The sequence below is a fragment of the Sprattus sprattus genome, assembly GCF_963457725.1.
Source record: "Sprattus sprattus genome assembly, chromosome: 19".
NCBI classification, from domain to species: Eukaryota; Metazoa; Chordata; class Actinopteri; order Clupeiformes; family Clupeidae; genus Sprattus; species Sprattus sprattus.
In genome coordinates, this window is record NC_137917.1 from 15,832,758 (window position 1) to 15,859,223 (window position 26,466).

Below are 26,466 nucleotides of genomic sequence, written 5' to 3' on the forward strand. Positions count from 1 at the left end.
GATAGAGAGAGAAAGAGAGAGAGAAAGAAAGGGAGGGCAAGAAAGTGGAGAGAGGGAGCAGAATAGGGGGAGAGAGAGAGGGAGCGGAATAGGGGGAGAGAGAGAGAGAGAGGACAGAAGCAGCGGAAGAGAGCATTTTGTTTAGAACCTGAAGGACACACACATTTCACATTCACAGTCCTTCTCTGCCTTCCATGTTAAGATTCATAATGCACTGACGACGATCTTTAAGATGAATAATCCAGCACAGTCTGTGATGAAATATGTGTGGTTGAGCAATAGGCACCCTAATCTGTTTAGTGCTGCCCAGTAACTACAAGGTGCTGCAGCTGCTGCTGCCTCTGGTGGGACTGAATATATTTCTAGACCCACAGCTAAGTGTATGGACATAATCCCCCTTCAATATGATGTGGGGTTGCCATGCCGGGTTTAGGATATGAGAGAGGAAAACACATCTGTTGAAGTAGCTGCATTAGTGTTTGATTGGACCTCCATTCCTTACTACAGAAACGTCTCTATCCTATTCATCCTACACAGTTTACGGGGTAGATCTACAGCTTAATGCCCAAAAGCCCTCTTCTTCCTGAAGATAATATTGCTTTGGCCTCTTCACAGATCCTTTCGACCTAGGCTACTGGAGTCTACTTGTAAGGCTCTTTCTGTTGCGCTGCACAAAGGTTCTTTCTTTGACCCGTCTCTCGAAAAGCAAAAGTATTTTCTCAAACTGTATACAAAGAGACATTATAAGGTTAGCTTCAGTTTCCTAGACTGACAAGTAAACGCTCTAATCATATAAACCCCCAGTGTCTGCTTCAATAAACTCTCCGCTTTGATATGTTAAACTGCTAAATCTTCAGAGGCCTACTGTGTGTGTGAGGAGAGAGAGAAGAGGGAAGGTAGACACACAAGTGCCTTGCTAGGCTCTAACCCTGAGCCTAAGCCTTAGTATTTTTTGGGGAAAGCAAAGCCTGTGAATTATGGTAGATGCAGACCAGAGGGGGGTGAAAGCTAATTTCTCTGAAGCACTCGATGCAACAAAGGCAAGCGGCTACTGTTGGCTATTAGATTATATTAGGAGAGCGTCAAGGCAGCAGCATCGCCAGGCCCACAGCTGTGCTTTTATTTGCAAGACACACACACACACACACACACACACCACACACACACACACACACACACACAGCTGCCCTATGACATCAGTAAATTAAAGTGAATTAAACACCTCTTGCTCATCCAATCTGTCTGGATGGCCATTACATTACATTGCCATGGCCTGGTGAGTCCTTTTAGCTCAGGTTAATTATGGGCCTCTAATGCTGCCCTGGGAATCTCCAGAATTATCTTTCTGCGTAGTGTTGATTAAAGGAAGATGAGGTGATATTAGGAGGCAGTGTGTGTGTGTGTGTGTGTGTGTGTGTGTGTGTGTGTGTGTGTGTGTGTATGTGTGTGTGTGTGGGCAGGGGGGTCAAGCAGGTGGGGGCTCATATTGAACTGTATCTGAAGCTGTACATAATCAGATGAAACCCTTTTCTTTTTACTGTACGAATCTATCTTTCGCCATTGAAGACGTTGGGAAGAACTTCTTATATAAAATACATTACAAGTTATGAACTTCTAGGACGCCTTTTTTGGATTAAGATATCTCCGGAGCCTGTGGATTAATTTGAAATGTAAAATCCCCTCAGTTAAGAGAGGTGAAAGAGGTGCTTGTGGCAGTGGGAGGTTAATATGGAGTTTAATTAGCACTGCAGCAGCAACCCCCCCCACACACCTAAATAAACCCTGCAGGTCAGCTTCCCACTCTCTCCCCCCCAGTGAATCTCTGCTCTGTACCACAGATTCGGGATCCTCTGGAGGCATTACAAATCCATGGGCTGGGTCGACCTCAGCGCCACATTGCATAAACTATTCATGTCTCTCCAGACTGGCAACCAGAGACTGGAGACAGTCCCACTGCAGAGGATGCTGCTGCTGCACCATTGAGATACTACTTCAATATACACAATCTGACTCTCTCCCACGTTACAATATTGATCATTGAATGGATTGGTCAAAGGATTGGTCAAAATTGGTCAATCAATTTAGATTATTTCATTATACCAGTCATTTGTTATGGCTCTGAAAAAGAAGCAGTTTGACGTGAGTGAGGGACATGAAAAGGCAGTCAACGTTGTTAGGAGCTTTTTGAGGAGCCAGGAAGAAAAACACAGTTCAGCATGCAGACTATGCAGCCCTGCAATTACATTACACAAGAGAGGAAAAATGCAGCCGCCATTAAAACGGTTAAGATCAGGCATGGTACATTTGCTGCTGTTTAGGCGTCTTGAGCCTCTATTGCTACTGCCATGGGCCTCTGTAGTCAATGTGAGCACATACAGTACTTTGGGCCTTTTAAGAACACTGCCCAGTGTTATTAAAGTGTTATTAAAGTGGTCAGGGCCAACCCATCTGGGTGTGCTTTTTCTCAAAGCGGTCATTTTGTCCCCTCAGCTGGTTATTACTCTAAACCCTTTTTGGAGAGTTAACTGCGACACAAACTAACATACATCCACTGTGCACCGACTAATCCAATAAGAGGAAGTCGAGCCCTTGCCAAGGCACCCTACTGAGGAGGTCAGAAGGTGAAGTTGAGGGCATCATTAAATCTGCCTGACAAACTTATTTAGTGAGGCACAGTGTTTTTAAACTGGCAGTTCCATTAATTAACACTTCAAGAGAGTTGGGATGACTAAGCAAATTGTTTATGGAGAATACCATTTAAATAACCACAGCAAGTTTAGCCACGAAAGCAAATATCATTTTTCAGAGACAGACAGTATTTTTAAGAAGAACTGAAAGACTGAAAGGCAGAGAAGGAGAAACAGGCAAGGATGGCAGGCAACCACACAGTTCATCAGAACAACATTAAGACAGAATGATTCTTTCCACAGCATGGAGGACAAGCGGAATCAAAGAGCTAAGAATGGCCACAGTCATTCTAGGCTCTTTGTATGGAAATGTAGCACAGCTGACACCAGGCAATGGATTGCATGAAGGGAGACAGTGAATCAGTACATATGATTCCCCAAGGAATCAAACAAAACCACCAACACCACCACCAACACCACCACCACCACCACTGACATCACCATGGAAACACAGGTGTGTGGCTTACCTTGATTCAGCTTACGGTGCTCTGGAAGGGGGTGAGAGAAGAGATAAAGAGCGTCTGTCAATCATGCAAAGCAGACAGCGAGTCGCCAGCGATTCACCCGGGTGGGGATCGCTCGACATGTGAGACAATCAAGCAGTGACACCAACAAGGTCATGTTTTCACTTCAGAGGAGGGAGACCCCCAGGAACATCAGTTTAAAACAGAGTTTAAACCGCTCAGTGGTTGCTCTCAATATGACATCACCACTAACGAGTAGAGACATCTACGTTCTGATACCGAAGGCTGCTTCTAACAGTACATGCCACATCGTTTGCAAATTGGCTTTGAGGTAAAAACAGCACAAGTTGAATTAGTGCTGGAGGGGCATGGGGTATTTATCTGGATTGGTGATGTCATTCCTGGAACAATTACTAAGTATGTCCCTTTTGAAGCAAAAAAAAAGGCAGACATTCAGTTGGTGTGACCATTTAACAGGTGAAGCGTGGTTAGGCACAGTAAATAGCACAAGCCTTTCAGTGCTTTGGTTAGAGATGGGGCACTTAAATGTCAGGTTAAGGACCAGTCCCATCATCCACAGGTGATACACACTTGATCCCTTAGTATCTCTCTTGATGCGGTAGTCACAACCGTGTGAGTGTGTCCAATTTCTCACACAAAACAACGAACTTCCTGCATGCTTTCTCCCCTTTCATCTTAAGACTGTTGGGGAGCAGACACACACAAAGTCACACCTTAACCGCGGCACCACAGAGAGCAAGGACGCATCACCAGCGTGCATAATGAGACAGCGGATGAGAACTACGAGGCGTTCTCTGAGCACATGGCAGGTGGGGTTTGTTACGTACATGCAGAGTGACAGCAGAAAGCGGAGCTCTGCATGTGTCAGGAGGTTTTTTTTCAGTTGGGGCCTCAGCTTCTATGGCAAAGGTCACCAATTCCCTTCCAGTCCCCATTGTTGGTACCTTCAATGCACCCACGGGGTTGTGGCCTCAGCGGAAACAAAGCCTGAGTGGACGTTAGGATTGAGGCCTGTGACGGGCAGTGACGGTCCCCACCAGGAGGGGGCGCTCTTAGCCACTAAGAACCCTCTGCTTACCCATGTATTTGGCCTTCTCTTCTCGGCGCTCCTTTGCTTGTTTCTGTCTGTCGTCATACGTCACCGACTCTGTGGGAAGGAGGGACAGAGAGGAGATGAAGAGAATGAGTAAGACAGGGAGGGACAGAGAGAGATACAGACATACAGGCAAGAAGAGGTAAAGACAGAAAGGGTGAGAATGAGAAAGACAAAGAGAGAGAGAGACAGATACAGAGACATGGAAAAGAAAATGTAAAAAGAGAGAAGGGGTGACCGAGAGAGAAGTTGAGTGAGACAGAGAGATAGAGAAAGATAGAGAGAGAAAGAGAGCATGAGAGAGAGAGAGGGAGAGAAAGAGAGAGAGTGAGGTGAATGGAATGGAATGAGAGGGGTCATTGTGCGGGGGCAGTCTCAGCCACGGCCACATCTGCAGGCTCATAAAGCCCTAGACACTGGCAGCCGGAGCTGGCAGCCGCAACAGGCCCCGCTCTCAGAGCACACCAAAGGGCCCTGGGGGACTCACTCACGCCCCATTTCCCACCAGTAAACAACCATCAAGGAGCAGGAGGGGGACACATCTAAACACAATTAGCATGCATGGAGCAAAGCTCAGGCACACCTTGCTATCGCTAACATCTCAGGCCTCCATGTGCAAGGGTGAGAGAGGAGGAAGAGGAAGAAAATTGAGTGGAATAGATGACTGTTCTCCTAGGAATGTTTCATCTGAGGGATCATGGTTTAATGCAAAGATGGAAAAGATCTGTGAGCGTTTCAAATCCAAATTCTGCCGTGGCACACGAGCACTGAGAGTATGGCTTTCTCTGCTAGTCTAGCAGGGCCTCTAAAAGAGACTTTCTAGTAAGGATAATAAAACCCCATAGAAAAACATGAAAGGCTGTTTTTATTGTTTCAAACTTTGTTCGGACCGAATATGGCAGGATTTCATTGTAGATTCAGAGACACTGACTGCTTCTGGAACGATAAACAGTGACTGTTCTGCATGGTGTGCAGGCCTAATTGTTTGTTATGATCTGCTGTGCGCATGTGTGTGTGCGCGTGTGGGCATCTGGCGTGTGTGTGTGTGTGTGTGTGTGTGTGTGTATGTGTGTTTGCGCGCATGTGCATGCGCATCTGTGCGTCTGTAAAGAGAAGCTGCACTCCTGTGTTTAGAGATCAGGCGCGTGTTTACACTCTCTCACACATTACCCTGATGACTCAGCTGTTCTCACACACAGCAGTAAATCTGCACATCCTCTCGCTGGTCAGCCAGCTCACTGTTTATGCGGCTGCATTTGAATGTTTTCAGTAAAAGAGATCATTCTCAGGTTGGAACAGGCGGAGGAAAGGGGCCGCATCAGGGCCGGACGTGCGACAGTGTCTGCCACTGGCTAAAACGAAAATCATCGGGTGCGCTTTCATCTTAATAAAAAAATGGGAACCATCTGATGAAAAAAGTGATGGAAATTTCTTGACTTTTCTGAATAGGATATAGCCCATTCTTTTCAGTAATTGGTTCAACAATGAAATAAAATGTATTGAAAACAGTTTGACTAATCACAATAATCATCATTGTGTGGCGATATTAATGGGTACTGAAACACAACAATAACTACAAAATGCCCAGGCGCCATATTATTGTAGCCTTTCAGTAAGTCACAATCATGCAGTATTTTGTCCTTGTACTGGGCATCAACCCACTACAATTACTGTCACCTAAGGACTGAAGTCATTATCTTAGCACATGCCAACACTTTAGTAAGAAGCTTAGTCTTGATCCACCCAATCCGTAAAAGTCTGTGTATAGCAACTCCCATGCCTCGGCTGCTAAAGGACTACTTCTGAAAGCAGAACTCAAAGTTGGGAACTGTAAGAGAAACAGAAAGAAAAAAAAAAAAAGAGAGAGAGAGAGAGAGAGAGAGAGAGAGAGAGAGAGAGAGACCTGCCTTTGAGTGACCTCTGACCCACATGAGATATTTATACGGCTGAGAACTAAAAACACTGTGTCTCGTGGACCAGTGGGCGGCCATGAGTAGCTCGTGTTCCTTTGCCATGAGTGACTCAGCTAGAGGTCCGCGAGACAGAAAAAGGCTCCGACGAACCCAGAAACCCCCAGGCGGCGAGTGAGCGAGAGGAAGAACGGGCGCATCAGCAAGCTCAGCTCAAACCGGCACTTGACAGAGGGCACAGCACCACACACATGTGACAACCTAACACAACACATCTCACTGCCCAAGCTTTGCCTTACCCTGTACTCCATGGAGGGTATACTACCACACATGTGTTCAACATTGTTTTGTGCCAACATAACAAATCATATTCCCCAACAAAGAAAGCCCACCACCATGAGGCCTGTGGATCTGCCCGAGGTCTTTGAATGTGCCTCTGTGCACAGGGGGAACTACAGGGACTTTGAGGTAACCCGTTTCAAGAGTAATGTGTACAGACATATTCATTTGCAATCCAATTTTGCCTGTAGTGCCAGAGGTAATTGGGAGTGGCAGTTTTAGCCAGGCTGTCTGTAGCTGGTCCTGCAGTGAACTGGTTTAAACAATCAGTTGTGAGAGAGGATAGAACTCAGCACAACAACAACGTTTTAAACACTAATTTGAGGGAGTAACCAATGGGAGGGAAGGAGGGAGGGAGAAAGAAAAGAAAGAAAAAACAAAGAAAGAACAAAAGAATAAGAAATAGGGAAATGATAATAAAACTGGTACGAGGATAGATAAACAATGCATATGAAAGGGGATCAATCTCTCCCTCATCAAACAAACAGCTCCATTTTGAACAGGAAATCCAAGACATTCACTGCCACTCAGGCATAAGCATTATCTCCATAGCAACCACAACTAGTCCAGCACCCACAGAGAGCCTGGGACAGTAGAAGGAGATGACAAGCTCAGAGAGAGTTCCCTCGCTTTCAAAACATCCTGAATAGGCTGCAAGACATGCAGGAGATGACAAGTACTGTCAGATGTCAGATCAAGTCTGACACAAGCCACAAGTCCACTTTCACCCAGCAAGTACTCAGACAGAAATCTTCCAATGTACCCAATTATTCTGTGAGAATGTAAATTATCCAGATTTCTGAAGATTTGAGTACAAATAAACTGATCGGTACAGCTCTACATACAAACACTACACTACAATAACTCACCCCAGTATACCTCAATTTTATTTAGCTTAACATTCGGTAAGAACTTAAGATATTTGATCTATAATGTACTGGGACTAACCTGTAACCTGTAAATTCAGGATTTATCTTTCCAAAGTGTCAAAATACAATCTGGTTTTTATCATGTTATTTGCATATTTGGCGTACCACATATGCCACATATTACTGGTCATTAAGCCTTCTCCGGTGAGAAACTCTGGACATCAGGACATGGATCAGGACTTGAAAAGGCCTCCATGAATTTAGACAATTCACTTTGAAACAGAATACTTGAGATAAATCCCTTCCATTCCTAAATTTCACACAGGTCGGTTCTCAGCCTTATTCCATAATCTGTAAACATGGTTCTTTTCCTTCGCCCATGGCCACACACAGGGGCGTAGCACCAGATTCTGGGCCCTATGCACAGTAGGTTCATAGGGCCCCCCCCCCCCCCCCCCTCCAAAAAAAGAGTGCCACGCCCCCTCCCCCTGACGGTGAAACTTTGCAAATTGAAGGTAGTTAGGAAATGGCTTCCCTTCCTTGTCTTTTGCTGTAATTTTATTTGTTTTTATGTTGCTTGCCAGTCTGTGAACAATTGTGTCTCTCTCTTCATTAGTTCATTTCTCTGTCCATAGTGCTGGATCTTCTGGCATACACTCCCTGGCGCTGCTCTGACTACTTTCTGACCTCTCTTCATCCCTTTCACTTTTCTCAGAATCTTCTCTGCTATCACTTCCTTCACTTGTGTCATCCTCTACCACATTTTCTCCATCTTCCTGGACAGAACCCTCTACAAGCATGAAGCATCTGATAGATATTACTGTAACAGGCAATTCCAATGTAGCCTAATTTGTGTGACTGAACATGTTTAAAGGTAGAGTATGGGATGTTTTCCTGGAACACTTTTTACTATATTGCTTAAAATCCCCTTCACACCCTGATTGCAACAAAAAAAAGTCACCTTTGGATGGAACAGCCTGTGTTGCTATTTGCTAAACACATTAAGCCTACAGTATAAATAGCTAAAATGATGTACTTTCATTTTAAACTGCTCACCTTGCCTCAAGACCACAGTGTCAGAGGATGAGGGGTCTGCATCACTAGCTGCTTCTGAAACTGAGTGCCATGTTTCACAAGTTAACTTTGCTAGCCAACTAATTTGACAGCCTAACCTTATGAACTTATTGAGCCTAGACTAGCCCTACTTAATAAGGCTATTAGCCTAATTATGTTATGGCCTAACAAATATTAATTTAGCCAAATGTTCTAATTAGTATAGACCTACTATTGCAATGGTGTGGTAGGCTATGCATAAAAATGAAAGAATACCCGCACACTGTTGCTGCAGCTCCCGTGTATTTCATTGGCACAACGTTTCGACCATTGTTGGTCTTCGTCAGATGTTCGTCAGGTGTCAGCAGCAACAGTGTGGGTATTCTTTCATTTTTACGGATCTCTTTTTGCCCTGCACCTGGATTGGATGTGCGTGCAACACACTCTGCAACTGTGGAAGGCTATGCAAACAAACATGTATTTAGAGTTTACCTCAGATTACAGATAGGGCATGTTATTTCTAATTTTGTGTTATGCCGTTTTTAGCAATGACAATCGCGGTGGTATTGATTCGTTTTATTACCACATCATGAGTTAATTTAATGTAGGGTGTTTGCTTTCACATTCGGGCTCACCTTTCTTAGGAAAGAAGTCTGTTAGTAGTTGCTTTCCCTCGTCTCTTTTTCTCTCTCTTGCCTGCCTTTCTTTTCTTTTCTGAAACCCGGATTTAACGTTCTTGGACATCTTCAACGCGCACCGTTGCCTCAGTCGAATGAACGTTAACATTCGTCAAATGCGCCTATAGGTAAAAAGCACACTGAAGGCGGACTAAACCATTTTGTGCGTGAACCGGGGGGGTGAGGGTCTCCAGACATTATATGTAGACTAGGACACACAATTCAATCCATCATTCAACCAATTTATTTACCCAAAACATTAAAATTATATTAGTTAGCAAGAAAATTTGGACCTTTAAAGGATATTAATATTTAAAGGAAAAAATACAATTCCACACTCCTCAAGGACCCTCCCCCACAGAGGGCCCTGGTAACTCAGTCCCCTTTATCCCCCCCCTACGACGCCACTGGCCACACAACTCCTAACCCTACGCAATAGGTAAAGAAGCGTAGAGAATGAAGGGGAATTAAAAAGCTTAAATCCCGGAACACCCAAACACGCTTTAGCTCTGACATGTGCCAACCGGCTAGAAAAGCAGCACAAGCTGGTTATTGTGATCTAGACGTGGCACAGAAGGCAGCTTACCGCAAGCCCTGGCATTACACACTGAAATGTGATGCCTGATCATGTTTCACCACCTCTCCTTCTATAATAACCCCAGGGCAAACACAATGGATCACATGCTCCCGTTCAAAGGAAAGCATTACCTGACTAATCAGATTCCAGGTGCATTTTTTTTTTGCAGGGGAGGGGAGATGAGGGGGGCACAGATGCACCTGTGGATCCCTTTGTGGTGAAAAGCACAAGCTAATTTAACTGCATTAGCCACAGTGGGCCACACTGAGAGCCTGTGCACTTTGGTCTCCCAAAGGGGCCTGAGATTGCATCCGTGGGTTTTGGGGTAATGGCCTCCAGATGATGCCAAGCAGAAGCAGACTGCAGTAGCCGTTTTTAACAAATGGAGCCCAGCCAACGTGTTGGTTTTATGACTCGTTTGTGTACCCAGTCCTTTTAACCCAGGAAGCTAATCTTAACAACATTTGTTAAGTCCTTCGTTTTCGCTGCCCACGAAGGCTCAATATAGATTCCAGAAGTGAAACGTAAAAATGTGAAAGTAAGTTGAAATATTGTTGAAAATTGTTAATTACAAAAAGAAAGCAATGTAGTTTTCAGTGTCGTCCAGGCCCTGAGCACTATAAAGCACCTTGAAACAATTGTATTGTTTTGGCGCTATATAAATATGATAGAATTGAATTGGATAGTTAATTGAACACAACAAAAAGAAAAAAACAACAGCGGTAGAGCCTACAGTTAGTGACTGAGTAAGAATGGTGATGCGCAGTCTGGACTTGGATGTGGAGCTGGAACTCGAGCATGCACAAAAAATGCTGCAGGGAACTGATTCTCATCTGTGCACCATCATAAGACAGGCAGTGAGAGGCTGAGAGGCTACCTTTTAATGAGAGTGTCTAAAACCAGGACTGGGTTACTGTTGTTGCACAGAATGAGATAGCGCCCAAGAAACACATTTGCTTCGCTCTTTTTATGATCGACGTTTGTTCTCACTTTCAAAATGTGTTTAGAATCTGTGGATGCTAGCCCTCTTTCATTGGGTTAAGTGCTAGCAATTAAAGGGGCTGTATAATTGATTTCAGATTGAACATGAGCAACTTTATAATGGTGTAAGGCAAATGTCTTACCTTTATTGGGTCTGGGGCTGGAGCTTGTTCTCCGTGTGCGTGTTGCTGGAGACATGGGAGATGAGGGAATGCCGTCATCTTTAGTGGGTGTGTGTGACCTCAGCTCAGCGTCCATCTTTGTGGGGGTGTGGGCTTTCAGTGTTGTTTCTGTTTTCTGGGAGATTTTCATCTCATCACTGTCCTCCTTCTTGGGGTTGGAGGGACTCATCTCAGGTGCCATAATAGAGGCTGAATGGGAAAAAAAGACAATAAACACAAGGTGAGAAAAAGAGCTTAAGAAGCGTGTGCATTTCAACCTGCCTGACAACATTCCGCAGGAACAGAGAAGAAAAGGTACCCAAGGCTTTCAGACTTTATCGCATCGTTGCTTTCCTTCAGTGTGGGGCAAGGCTCGTTTCATATGCTACGGAACATATCATTAGTTGGTGAGGGTAGATGGTTTACTTGCAAACTGCACAATAGGCATTCCAATCTCTGTCTATTTGTCTATCTTCAGATCTCTGTCTACATGTGTCTGTTTGGCTATAATGCTGTTCAATGCATCAAGAAATGTGCACTGAACTACTGCTACCAGCTCCAAAGCTGCTTCTATTTACATACTGTATCTGACCAACGGCTGCAGCCAGGTAATTGCTCCAAATATCAGTCAAAGATGCAAAGTTCACCTGTTACTACCTCTTCTGCTCTCTACACCAGCTGATGAAGCTGATTACTTAGAAAGCTCCCTCAACATATTACAGTGCATGCTGAATCCATATTTAAGTGGATGCAGTTTCTGACCCAGGCAAATATACCCACAAACACACACACACACACACACAGTGTGGCCTTGTTCGCCACTCTGACGATCACCTTTTAGAAAAATGACTCCACTTCAGACCTTTCGATTTATTGAGTGGCTCCGAAATGACTTGGCAGCCAACTAGAACAGGCTGTTTGTGCTGGTGGCCCAGGATTTCACAGGCCAGGAAAGAATTGATTTAGCCAAATGGAAAATGAGAGAAGCTTGGCAGAGGCTGCGTTACACATCATCTACTTCAGAGAGGCAGTGCTGTGCTGTCTGAGAGACAGCAGGCCATTTGAGGCTGGATCTGGATCAAGCAGCCTTGCTTACCTCTCCACAGCAGCATGCAGCAGCCTACTCTGACTCTACTTGTAATAAGGCTCTCTGCAGTTCTATAGCTACAATCTTTCCCTTTTACACAGTGATCCTGAATTCACTGTTGATGTAATTTCCACCCCATTTAATCTGTGACTGACACAAAGATGTAAATGTTGTGGTGAACTGCTCTCCAAAAGAAGCAATGCCTACATGACATTTGCAACCATAAAAAGAATACAAGACTAAATTCAACCATCCCCTCAACACCCTCCGTGTTTTAAAAAGAAAACAAACGGAAGATGCAAATCAGCATATTAACTTCACAGTAGTAAATGAGGGTGAAATGAACATGCCGGCTCCTCCACAGACACAGGCAAGTTTATGGCCAGTCATATGGTTACACAAATGGGGACTAGAGAGAGAGAGACACACAGTGAGGTCATCAGTCTGCCACATCTGATAAGGTCCTCATCTAGACCAGAGTCCTTGGGCAAACACGGCTCCGTCCTCGTGACGCGCTGAGCAAAGATCACCTGAGAGAACACACGCGGATGACACACAGTGGCTGAGCTCAACTACAGACATCCAGCATGTCTGTGAGAAAGGGCTGGAGAGCTGCACTGCACTGGCCTCTCACACACACTCACACACACACACACACACACTCTGTCCCAGATAGCTTCGCCATTCCTCAGGGGGCCAGCAGCACATCCTGTTTCCCTGAGTGAGATGAGACAGCTGCGGCGTCTACACCTTAATGTGTCTATTCAGCTGCCAGGCAGGCGTAATGGTCGCCCCCACCAAACTGGGCCATCTCAGTGCCACACACCAAATCAAAACAAAACAAAAAAGGAAGTGAAACCCTGAGAGGACTATAAGTGAATATAGGGCTCGGTACAGTGTATGGGCTTCATGACTCATATTTGGCAGTCATGTCTTGCCAGTGAAATTTGGACCCGCCCTGCCTACTAGGACCGATAAACACCTAAAGAAAATATTTGTTTTTTGTCAGGTCTGCCTCATTGCCTGTGGCATATTACTGCAGGGTGAACTGGTTTTATGCAGAAGTTCCAGATGAGATGCACAATTCATCTAAATTAGCAAGCTGCAGTGATAACTGTAGCGAATGAGAGGAGGTAATTACTCCATACCGAGAGCAGAAAGAGGAGAGACAGGGAACGAGAGTGCAAATTTTACCAAGTTTGCACACATCGGCCACATTGGATTCATTTAAAACTACCTTTAATATGAACTTATTCACAACAAATGTTCAATCAATTTGATAGTAAACCTGATTCAAGATGTAGCAAGGGAACAAACTGGTGGCTTCTCTTTGGCCTCTTGACGTTTCTCTAAAGCAGACACAAGCATTCAGGGCACTGATACAGAAGGCATGGAAGACAGAAAACACTAGCTAGGGGTGGGCAAATATGCTAACAACACAGAATCACATACACTCGATTACCCATAACACAAATACAAACTACCAAGTGCATTCCATAATGGAACATTAAGCACAGAATTAATCATTGGCATTATCATAGGCACACACGCACAGCATTATGGGGCGAACTATTACACACACAACATTAGGGAAGCACACAACCCCTGTTGTACGCTACAATATTTAACGATTTTGGGCCAGTTGCTACTTGGGCCCAATTCACAATGAAAGCCGTTTATTTTATGCTAATAAACCTCATTGTTGTCAAGTTGGAATGGGACTCATTGTTGCCGATACAGCAAATTCGGATCATTAATCCATCCCCTGGCGACCTAGACTTCTCCCCCTTCAAGGCCACTGATGTCCCATTATTTCTCTAAAGATTTTTCTGCCATTTATTCTGCCAATTATCTTTTCAATTAAATGATTAGATAAGTGAGGAATAGCACAATCCTGTGGGTTTATGTTATCATTATATGATTATATATTGTATATACGGCATATGCACCATTGTTGGAGACATATCACAATCTATAAAGTAACCAAGTTTCTTGTTTTTCTGTTTATAATTCTAGTTTTCAGTTCACATGAACCAAAATTGAAAGTATAGGTGAATTACATCAACACACTGAATCATTGCGTTGCTTATTGTACTTTCTTCGTTTCTGAAAGAAAGTTAGTGAAGTCTCCTTCCTCAGAGCCGTCTTGTTTCCTGTGCTGGCCAACAATCACTGCAGTGCATCTGATGGACCTCCTAGCAGAGGCCCGGGTTTGGTGAATTGCTCCTAGATTTAAATGTTTTTGATCATGCTGATGTTATCCTCGTCTTTTTTAGATATCTTTTCTTCCTCATTACAGCAAAAAGGCAAACTCTAGATATTCCGTAGGCCTGGAAACCCCTTGTTTGTATGTCTCATCAGCTAGTAAATGAGGGCAACAACATGTTTAATTATGTAACCAATTAGTAGTGAAAATATCACGCTAGGCTGTGATTACTAGTCCACCTTCCTCGCTCTCTTCCCTCACTCTCTCAAAAACATACATACATTAAAAGGTTCTGGACCTCTTGTGTCCCGGCTTTCAATAATCTGCATTACGGAACTATAAAGTAGAATTAAATATATCACACATCTCTCTGCACCCCAACAGACTATAATTTATTATTATAGCCTAGCCTAACATAATCAGCCTTTTTATCATTAATTTGTGATTGTGGTTTTGGTCATTGCATGATTTAGAGTGTCAATAATAAATTTTCCCCTAAGTGGTGTCCACAGCTTCTGTTTTTTTTTTTTTAGATTACATAACACCAAAAACTCTTTAGAAGAGGCTACCACTGAAGATATGGCCGACTTTATCGGAGAAAGGTTAAAAAGGTTCAAAGTTCAAAGTCATAGAGTCTCCATTTGAAACAGTTTTTACCAAGAAAAACTAAAGCGGAGAAAAGTACCTTTTTTATGTGTATAGTGCACTCTACTACAGTGGCCTACACTGACAGACATGTTGAGGTTCACCGGGCATTCAGCAACCTCTCGGGCCAGCCAACACTTCCAGAACCATGGTGGAGGCCTTTCTTTATTTCCTTCTGGACTATTATTAGTGCTTCTGAGGCAATGGGATGCCTGCCAAACATTCATAAGCAGCATTCAGCAACTTGATACTGTCTGTCATTAAGATAAAGGGGGGACCAGACTGGTGTGGTGTTTAAATGCAGTATAAATGCTATCAAAAGACTTTTTAACTAAGACTAAGACAGGGTTTTTGTCACCATCTTTCTAGAGGTCCTGAGCATAAAGTGCAAAACACTACACCGATTGGCTGGTTTACAGGAACAGACACATAAAATTGGTCTCTGACGAGCAAGTATCTTGCAATATTTTATGGCTTGGGCAAAACAGGGGCTTGCTCAGAGGCTTGGCAGGGGTTCTATGTACTGTGTCTATGATATCCCAGACAAGACCTAACATTAGAACAGATCTCAGACTGATCCAGGATCCAAGCCAAATCGGAGGTGGATCTGCCCACGAGTCAGCTGAGGAGCCTAAATCTGGGTCGGACTCAAGTCATAGACAACTGGGGATATTGTTACCATGTTATTGGTAAGGGTGACTTGGTGGCTGCCCACAGCAGCTTCACAGACCGGCAGGGGCATAGGGGTCAGACAGCAACTACAGGTTGTCAGAGAGGACATCAGGAATCTCTGGTATGCAAACGTCTGCAGTCTGCAATGACTGCCTATCTGGATTACACTCCTTTGCCATGACCATGGGTTTCTCTGTGTGTCCCCCTCTCTCTGTGTGTCCCCCTCTGTGTGTGTGTCTGTGTGTCTCTCTGTCTCTGTCTCTGTCTCTAAAATAAACACAAATGGGTACAGAACATGGGGTGGGGGGGTGGGGGTGGGGGGGGTTAGTCGACAGAAAACCACATTAAGATTCTCTACAGATTCAACCACATCAACAGAAAGATAGGCTAATTGCTGTCAGCTAGATTAAACTTTGCCGCAATCTGCTGTATTTAGAACTTTTGCATCTCTGGTTTATAACACGGGTAGATGAAATCAAGCATTCTGATTGGTTGAGAGTGAGTCACGGGTGTACTGTATTGAGCGATAATGTACTGTACCGCCTGTTTACATTTACCGGAGCGTTCCATATCAGTGCGCACTCAAAAATAACAGTACATTCGAAATCGAACCAAGATGGTAGCGTCTTGGGAGCCTGTTAGTGTGGAATATTTTGAACTTTTGCATCTCTATATAGAACTGTTTCGACAAGACAGCGCTCTTATTATGGTGAGCCAAGAACCTTTATAGTGACTCCTAATTTGAGAACATTCTGACACTGGGTAGCATCAGAATCCTTGGTGCTGTGAGGCGGTCCAGAAATAAGCGTTAGGTTGCAATAAATCTCCCATTCAACGCTCATTCCCTCTCCCTGTCTTCTTCTCTCCCGCTCTCAGGCCACGGAGGGCCATTGTCTAGGCTGAGACAATCCCAAGGCATTTTCCACGGAGAATGGACTCCTGAAATCTGAGCAAAAAGTAGCGGTGCTTCAGAAACTCCACACAAAACATTGTTTCACACAGCACACCTCACTCCACTCACAAGATACCTAACTCACATGGCTGCAATGTAGGGCAACCCTGACTGCATTCCTACAGAGTGTTCAACAATAACAAACAGTTTTTTTAGTTAAAGGCGTTTCGTTAAATGCATGACATGATGTGTGTGTATGTTTTAAAAGGATCACAACAGATCTTATCAGGCAGGTGTGTCACAAGTGCAAGAACGAAAGGCATTTCATTTCTCAACCTTGACTGACAATTAGCTGGCTAGCAGACAAGGTGACACATCCAGTCTGGCTACCCAAGATACTGTCAGACACTCCCAAACTGATGTCAACACCAGGGAGACAAACACACCTCTGGTATTCTGTTCAAGCCACGTGGCTTAACATTTCATACATCATCATGACAGAGGCCTATGCAAAGGTCAAGTCCAAGTTGTGTCATATGTAGCACATTTTACACAGGGAGAGCTGTTGCACAGTGTAGAAAACACCACAGTTGCAATGTACAGTACATTTAGAAAGTATTCTGACCCGGTCACTTTTTTCACAATTTGTTAGGTTGCAGCCTCATGCTAAAATTGTTTTAATTAATTTGTCCCGTACCAGTCTACACTCAATACCCCATAATGGCAGTGCAAAAGTGGGATTTTAGAAATATTTGCAATTGTATTAAAAAGGAACAACTGAATTATTCCATTGAACACAAGTAATCAGTTCCTTTACTCAGTACTTAGTTGAAGCATCTTTGGTCACGATTACAGCCTCGAGACTTCTTGTGACGCAACAAGGTTTGCACACCTAGATTTGGGGATTTTCTGCCAGTCTTCTCCAGATCCTCACAAGCTCAAGTCCACTGTTGGTGGCTAGCCATTTTCAGGTCTTTCCACACATGTTCGATCGGGTTAAAGTCAGGGCTACGGCTGGGCCACACAAGGACATTTCACAGAGTTGTCCCTAAAGCACTCCTGCCTTGTGTTGGCTGTGTGCATAGGGTCACTCTCCTGTTGGAATGTGAACCTTTATCCCAGTCTGAGGTCATGAGTGATCTAGACAATATTTTCTCTATTATTTTCCCTGTGTGGATATCACTGTGCTTTGTGCATTTCAGCTTTGGGATGGCACTGGTCAGGTGATAATCATTGGTGACTTAGAATTGAGGCCAAACAGTTCAATCCGAGGGTTTCATCAGACCGGACCATCTTGATTCTAGGTCTGAGAGTCCTTTAGGTGCTTTATTTCGCAACTCCAAGCAGGCTTTCCTATGTCTGTCACTGAGGCGAGGTTTCCATCTGGCCACTCTGCTATAAAGCCCAGATCAGTATGGTGTTGCAGTGATGGATGTCCTTCTGGAAAGTTTTCGCAGCTCCACACAGGATCTTTGGAGCTCAGCCAGAGTGACCATCAGGTATTTATATCAAGGCCTTTCTCCCTCGGTTGTTCAGTTTGGCCGGCCGGCAAGCTCTAGGAAGAGTCCTGGTTGTTCCAAACTTCTTCCATTTAAGAATTAAAGAAGCCACTGTGTTCTTGGGGCCCTCAATGCAGCAGATCTTTTTGTAGCCTTCCCCACAATCCTGTCTCTGAGCTCTGCAGGCAGTTCCTTTAACCTTATGGCTCGGTTTTTGCTTTGATATTGAATTGTCAGCTGTGATACCTTATAAAGAAAGGTATGTGCCTTTCTAAATCATGACCAATCAATTGAATTTACTTCAATCGAGGTGTAGAAACATCTCAAAGATGATCAAGAGAAATGGGAGGCACCTGAGCTAAATGTTAAGTGTCAGAGCAAACGGTCTGAATAGAGAAAACTAGTCAATGTGATAGTTCCGTTTTTCCTTTTTAATACATTTGCAATCATTTCTAAAATACTTTTTTATGCTTCGTAATTTTTGCTTTACCAGTTGACGAGGGAAAGAAAATAATTAAAAATAAGGCAAACGCATAAGGGTGAGACATAACACAATGTGAAAAAACTGAAGGGGTCGGAACAGTTTCTGAATCCACTGTAGTTTCTCTCGTTGGTAAATGCAAGGTTTCAAGGCTTTTTGTGTATTGCGGGATGGTAGTCACGAGGCAAGGTTTGTTGTTGAGTAATCCTTTCCCAGATTTCAACTGGGCATGGATATTTTAACTGGTACATGTGATGTCCTAGATTCTGGGGTTGTGTACTTAAGAAGTGCAATTAGTGAATAAATAATGTCAGCAAACTACGGCACTTCCTTCCAGTTTCCTGCCAAACAAAAGACTGTACAATAACTCCTTGAAGTATAACACCAGCGCAAATGAAAAACTCTGCATATCATTGGCAGAGAAAGGCACAAGCTGCAGTGTGCTTCATTAGCACCCCAGTGTGCTACAACAAAGTACAAAAAATGAAAATGAAAATCAAAGATTGGAAGTGTGTGTATGTGTGCTGGGGAGGTGGGCAATGGGAGGCACGGAGGGACACAAAAAGCAGAGAAGTATTAGGAGGCCATGAGAGGGTAGGCGTGCATCTAATTTTGGCAGGGCTGGAGCAGGGGGTGGGACAATGAATGACCTCATCCTGCACCCCTTCTTTCACACCCTCACCCCACAGACTGTAACCCCGGAGTGGGTGATGTAAGCAGTGGGGTAGGGAGGGCCCTGGAGGCCCAGACACACTGGAGGCCTAGTGTAAACACCAACCCTTGACTGCCAGTCAGAGTGTGTGCAGCAGTTTGATTATGCCTCTCTCTCTCCATGTGTCTGTCTGTCTGTCTGTCTGACTGTCTCTGTGTGTGTGTGAGAGAGAGAGAGAGAGAGAGAGAGAGAAAGAAAGAGAGAGAGAGAGAGAGAGAAGGTGTGTGTGTGTGTGTGTGTGTGTGTGTGTGTGTGTGTGTGTGTGTGTGTGTGTGTGTGTGTTTGTGTGTGTGTGTGTGTGTGTATGAGTGTGCATAGGGTGGGCTAACCCTAACCTCCAGTCATCAATCAGAATATGGCCTGTTGTTAGGCTTGTTTTCCCATGCTGGTAAAAATGATGTGAATCGCAGTGAGATCATTAACTCCTCAAAAAGTAGCACTGTGCTACACATTACAGCAAACACTGTACTGGAGGCGAGATGCTCACTCCACACACCAGCCTGTCATTAAAATGCTTCATCTTATAGTCTGCTTTGGAGACCAATCACTGTGGTTTCTTTCCAACAACAGAAATAGACAGTAGAGAGTAGAGAGAGAGATAGATAATTGTATAATTGTCAGATAGATAGAATTGTCAGATAGATAGATAGGAAGATAGAGAGGGGGAAAGGAAAAGGAAAAAAGAGCGAAAGAGACAGGAAAAGAGAATTAAAGCCAAAGAGAGAGAGAGAGAGAGCTAGAGAGTAAATGAGTGAGTGAGTGTGTGAGAGATAGAGTGAGAGAGTGAGTGAGAGAAGCACAGCTAGAGTGCAGGAGAACAGAAAGGAGAACAGAGCCACTGCCCTGGCAGCTCTCATAAACCAGTTGCACAGCTGCACCATCAATCAGCAGTGCTCTCTCACAGCAGCCTGGCACCTCAGGGTACCTACCTACCTACTCACTCTCTCTCTCCCAGGGGAAAGAGGGGGTAAGCTGGGCCATTACGCAAGGTGTTGGCTGTGGAGGCTGTGGCTTGTTGGGTGGTGGCTGCAGAGCCAAGCCTTTTCGTGATGCGGCGTTTCTCATTTCTGTATCATTGAAAAATGAATCCATGCAACTGTCAGAAGACTGATCTTCTAGGCTTATTTGGCAATATTCAGACTGACTGGTATTAGTGTTTGGTATGTTGTGAGTGTCTCCGAAAACTAATAAACCAATAAACAAACAAACAAACAAACAAACAAACACATAAATAAACAATTTTGCATTTCAAAGGCACTATCTGAATGCAGTGCTAATCTGAGAGAGCAGCAGGTCCCAAGAGGTTGACACTCTGGGTCTTTTGCGTGCATGCCACGCACACACGCACACAAACGCACACAAACGCACACACACACTTCCTCTCTCTCTCTCTCTTTCTCTGTACTGAAATGGGACACTGGCCTGAGTGCTAATAGGAAATGACATGCACGCTATGGGCAGCCCCCCTAAATGAAATAATAGCGTGACTGGGGGGGGGGGAGGGGGCAGTAAGGGACACCAGGGGAATAAATGACTTGAGTGGCATCCCATTCATTGCACAGTTTTTTGTCACCAAGTGGTCAATCACCCAAGCAACCAGACAGAAACAGCCTTGCCTATGTGAAATACACTCATTTGCAGTACCTTACCAACACTGGTATCAACCTTTACCTTTTTCCAAACCTTTACCCATCGTCCTCCAAAATTAGAGCCACAACACCAATGTCACATGACCAGGGTTCCAGAGGGGGCGGGTACTTAATTATAGCACAGAACACTTACTAGCGTTGCTTCTGATGCTATTTATAGCGCCCCCAATGTGAATTATTCAGGCTTGACACACATGTACCAAGCAGAGGCTGGCTGGTAGTTATGTGAGCTCACCTAATTTCACTGTGCACGCCTCCCATTCTAGTTCAAGGAGCAGAAAAAGCTTTGCCTCCAAAAGCCATAAATCTGCAGGCTGCCCTTGGCTGACTGACTTCTGAGATACAGCTGTGACCTGCCGCCAAGCCAGTGAAATCACAGACTACATGCACTCTCCAGCCTCACTTCTCCACACACCCAAAAACATCTCAAGTCCTACGTGTTTCCCAAAATATAATTCCAAGGACAACCCTGCACCCATGACATACCCATTACAAATGCAATCAGACAATATTCCAAAATAAGACATCCTGCTGCACTGTTCTACTCAAAAAAACTGCAAACAGCTCCATGCTTCTGAATATGAGGCATGGTTATTTCACATTGCACACTTAACAGGTAGAGGATAGGTTATCTCCCCCTTAAAGCTTACCAGCCCAGATGAATGACATGGAAGCAACAGGTTCTTGCAGCAGTGGTGATTTGCTCACTTAACGTGTAATTTTCTGCGCAGTACGACTGGTCTTGTGCTTCATTAAAGCAGCGTTTGGCTTTTCAGCTCCCTAACATACGTGGGATGTCCTGTCCACAAGCAAGCACAGGGTCTAATTATGGGCTCCAGACACACACACACATCCACACACACACACACACACACAGACACACACACAGACAAACACAATGACACACACAGAGACACGCACACAGACACGCACACAGACACACACACAGACACGCAACTCACTGCACTTAGCTCACTCCCGTCAAACCAACGGAAATACGGCAGTGCAGCAGTTGTGACCTTCCTGTTAAAGTCTCGGCTGAGAGCTTTTAAAAGGTTCCTCTGGTATCCCTGCAACCTCTCCATGGAGTTTAAACAAAACATTCAAAATGTCTGCCTCCTATTTGGGCTTCTTGACTGCAGAGCAGAATGGGAAGAGACGACGGTTCAATCAGAAAAAAAAGTTCACTCAGCCAAACTTCCAGCTTGAGTGTTGATAAGTGCAAAGGCTCTAAAAAGTACTAGTAGTGCTTAGGGTTTTGGTTCAGGCACCAAAGATGGGTACCTGACAACACATAATGCACTAAAAGGGGAAAAGGTCATGAGTATATTTTTTTTGTGTGTAAACAAAATGTCAGACGACAGGAACCATGACTGCGTCCTTTGCCTCCTTCGCGCTGGGTCAGGTCTAATATTAGGAGGTGGGTCTGGGTCTGCTGACTGGGCCTGGTGCCCTGTCTGCTTATTCCAGGCCACAGGCCCTGCAGACTGCCCAGCTTCTGGGACAGGGCTTCTAAGCGATCACATGAAATCCCTGCTTCCTTGTTAACCCATGCGTGAGCCAGCAAATGGGAACTGGGGTACAGCTGTTCAGTGCCTAAAATTAGGCCAGGGCGGCTATGACGACATGGGATAGGTCACGAAGCAGCACAGACCTCAGAGTGTGAAGAGACACGGCGGAGGAGAAAGCAGGAGAGAAGCAGAATGAGGAACAGAGAGAGCAGTGAGAGAGAGAGAAAAAAGAGAGAGAGATGGAGAGAGAGAGGGGAAAGGAGAGAGAGAGAGCGAGATAGTGCGTGTGTGTGTGTGTGTGTCTGTGTGTCTGTGTGTGTGTGTGTGTGTGTGAAAGAGAGGGGCGGGGGGAGAGAAAGTAGCTTTGTAAACAGCTGACTAACGCTTTTCTGGCTTTCTTGGGATTTGAGACGGCAAGGGCAACCATGAGGCAGCATGTGGCCCCAGTGTTAGGCAAGTGTTTCAGAGTAATCCCCAACACACACAGCACTGCCAAAGTAGGTGCATGCCGCCTGCCAACTCATATCTAGGGCACCTAGCTGCCCATGTAGAGGCACTTGAACTGGATATCGCACCACTGCTCCTACTTGTACAGACTAAACTGGCTCAAAGAGAAAAAGTTTAATGAAAGTATTGATCGACTTCAATCACCAGCACAATTTAATCATTTCCAATGGCACCTAATTAGGGCTGATCCTTAGCAGAATCCGAGCCTTTCGTAACTGGGGGACTATACATGTGTGGGGGGACAAGCGGGGGCACAGCATAAGGGTAAGCTTGCGTACAAGTTTGGCAGAAATGTCACCATGTTTTCTGACCTACAAGGTGAGCAGGCCAGCGCATTTGTGTGGCAGAGGGGAGAGCACAGGAATAAATGCCCCATTCAGAGGACGCTCTGAAAATCAGCAAACTCGCCGTGTCGATTCTGTTAAGCTTAACTCGGCTTCCCACAAATCCTTTTCTTATGCATTTCAGGGATTTTAAAGGGCCATGACTAACAACTGAAGTAATGAATCATGAACTATCCTTAAATATGCATATAATCGCTGTGCTTTAAGTAGCATTTAGCCCCCCCTCCGGTAAAACTGTTCATCAATCTACTCCCTCGATCTCCCTGAAGAGCATAAGGACATATCTGCTCTGCCAGAAGATCTCCCCAAAAATGCATTAAGGCCTTTTGCTTCACACACATGATTATCTCAAACGACAGCGGTGGTCTCTTGGTTGTCACCTTATAGTCCTTAAGGGCAAATATTTTTAGGTTAAATCTGCAGAAACATTTTATAGAATGACACACTGATTTTCTAAGGAATCCCAAACTGACAACTCAAGTATGACCTTTTCATTAATGTGGAAGACTGCAATCCCAAGAGGACACATATTAGATTTGTAAGTCACTCATATTAGAGACCTAATGGAGAAAATGGATTACATCAGCCAGGGAAATTTCATTTGGTTGCATGGATTATACAGTAGACTAGAAGTTACAAAAAGTGTTCATGATATTCTTCACTGGCTAAACGGTGTGACCTGGATGTTAGATTTGAAAGGTGCTTCAAAGCTGAAATGAGTTTAGTATTATAATAAACATCTGCCCAGACCCTGAATATGAGAGATCATGTGTTCCATTTGGGTGAGGCTGAAACTGAGATTCACACAGCACACAGCAAAGAACAGTAATATGCTCACTCAAAATATCAACATTTGAACAAGACTTGTATTCTGATTTTGAACTTGCCATGGTCTGGTGCCAATATTTAATCCCCTGTTTCCTCTGCAGATCCAGAGCTCTTTAAACAAGACCCGCTCTATTTGTCTTTCCATTTCAGAGAGGAAGAAAGCGTGTGAGAGAGAAAGCAGGACAGTGTGAGATAGAGAGGGGGGAGAGAAGGAGGACTTCCGCTGTTTCTCCTATCAGAGGCCTGAGCATCTCTCTGTGCTGTTTTGTGATGTACACCATCTGGGCTCTGCATGGGAGTCCACTGCTGACGTGATGCTATGTGCTCGCATGCACAGTCCTGGGGCTAGCAGGCTCGGCAATCCGCTCAGCTCCACTCGACCGTACTTCTCCGTGTTCTTTCCATCAAACGCAGGACGAGGATCGGCTGTTCAAAGGAATGCTTCGCATTCTAGTCCCTCGCGTTCTCCTAACATGTGCACAAACATGGAGCACACCCACGCCAGGGATGCCATGCCACTCTGGTGCAGGGAGGTGGATGTCTAGATCTTTTTTCTGTTATTTCCAGAGGCTTGACAGAGCCATTACAAAGATGTATCTATCAGCTTTAGCATGCTTCCTGTTTCCTTCAGAAAATCAGAGTGTGCTGTGAACACAATGCATTTTGGATCCAGCACCCTGCATGTGAAATACATTATCAGACAAAGCTGCTGACAGGAGTTTGCATTTCTATAATCTTTTTGCAATGCAAACTTTTTTTTTCTTCTCATGAACCTAAAAAAAGGATAAATATGTTGGGAAGGTCTTGATTAGCTACTCGATTAGTGACATTTTCCTAAATTGACACACTGCGTATGGAATTAACAGTATTACTCAGAAAAGCTTGGGCGGGTTGTCAACAGCGAAACCCATACCGCATAGAAATAAGATTAGAAGAGCAATGAAGAGTTCTTAGAGATTAAAGCGCTTCTCATTTCAACACGGCTCACTTCCCCACAGCTGTGAGACTGAAAAAAGGCTTTGTTTTTGTTTTGCTTCTCATTCCTCTGTGCTCCCAAATTCAATTGCTCGAGAAAGATCTAAAACTGGATTCAAAATCACATTATAAAAAAACACAAAACTCATTTCTGATACACGTTGATATGAGAATCCATGTAGTATATTCCACACTACAGCAGCTGTTATACTTTCTTTAGCATTTGCGAGACAGGAGGTTGGGAAGATCATCTCACGCCAACATACAAACAGACATACACATTTACACAAACACAGTTGGTTGGGAACATCAACACATTAGGCACAATGTCAGCTGATCAAGCTGTCAATTCCCTTACTTTGCCTGTGGGAAGCAACTTAGAGAGTCAAAGTGGCCTTGAGCTTTAGTGGCACACTTCATACCACAACACACACACACACACACAGACTCACACACTCACACACTCACACACACACACACACACACACACACACACACACACACACACACACACACACACACACACACACACACACACACACACACACACACACACACACACACAACATGAGATAGTGGTCTGGCTTGAAGTAGGAAAGCCATGATCTTTCTTTCGGTTTCTCTCTCCAGTTCTCTCTCTCCTCTCACTTCTTTCTCTCTCTCTCCTCTCACTTATTTCTCTCTCTCTCTCCTTCTCTCATTAGCAGAGCGTAACAGTGTGCCTTTAAGGATTGCATATCTTCGAAGACCTTGGTTTCCTGCCCAGCGCCACCTTACAAAGCCACTAATGTTGCCACCCCCCACTACAAAAAAAAAGAAAAATGGAAAAAACAGGGCTAGCTCACATTCTCTGATGGTTACGCAACGGCTCCTTGGTCTGAGGCTGCAGAGCTGAGTGATATTGTTCCATGGGCATCACGGGGTTGGGCAGGGGTTGGTGGGGCTTCGTTTGTTACACAACGCCTCGCCACGCATGATTAACTCCACACACACACACACATACACACAGAGCGGGAGAGAGAGAGACACACATACACACTGGGCAGTCAGTCTGTTTCCCATCTCTTTATGTTCCCGCTGACAGACCTGCTCAGACAAGCGAGGGTGACACAGCACCTTCCTCTACTCACATCTCATTTCATCAGCAGCAACCACCAGCTAACCAGTCCAGCTCAAGCCCCCTACCAGCAGCTAACCAGTCCAGCTCAAGCCCCCTACCAGCAACGAACCAGTCCAGCTCAAGCCCCTCACCAGCAGCGAACCAGTCTGGTTCAAGCCCCTCACCAGCAGCGAACCAGTCTGGTTCAAGGCCCTCACCAGCAACTAAACAGTCCAGCTCAAGCCCCTCACCAGTAACGAACCAGTCTGGCTCAAGGCCCTGGCCAAGATGCAAATCATGGCATTTATTCAGGACAACTGTATTGATCTCACTGAGGAGGCCTGATCAATGCAAACTGGTATGAAAATTCAACGAGCCGTTTCCACTAAAAGGAAAAAGGCCCTAATGCTATTGAGTTCATCGATGGGTTTCAAAGGTCTGACTCACTACTGGTGTTTATGATCCTGTTCACCTTACATCCATACAACGTTGGTTTTTACCACATTCAACACCTGAAGGCTAAGTGA

At 44.7% G+C, this 26,466-nt stretch overlaps 1 protein-coding gene across 5 annotated transcripts in view; it reads right to left on the reverse strand.

The window, feature by feature from the left end:
- Positions 1–26,466, reverse strand: part of map7d1a (MAP7 domain containing 1a) — a 54,332-nt gene that overhangs the window by 23,019 nt on the left and 4,847 nt on the right. For 3 of the 5 annotated variants that reach the window (XM_080858276.1, XM_080858275.1, XM_080858273.1), the window contains exons 2-4: positions 10,815–11,042; positions 4,251–4,319; positions 3,155–3,175 (exon numbers count right to left, since the gene is read on the reverse strand). In XM_080858276.1, the coding sequence (XP_080714402.1) occupies positions 3,155–3,175; positions 4,251–4,319; positions 10,815–11,042 (318 nt within the window). The remainder of the gene's footprint in view (positions 1–3,154; positions 3,176–4,250; positions 4,320–10,814; positions 11,043–26,466) is intronic. The other 2 variants (XM_080858277.1, XM_080858274.1) reach the window with 1 other exon arrangement.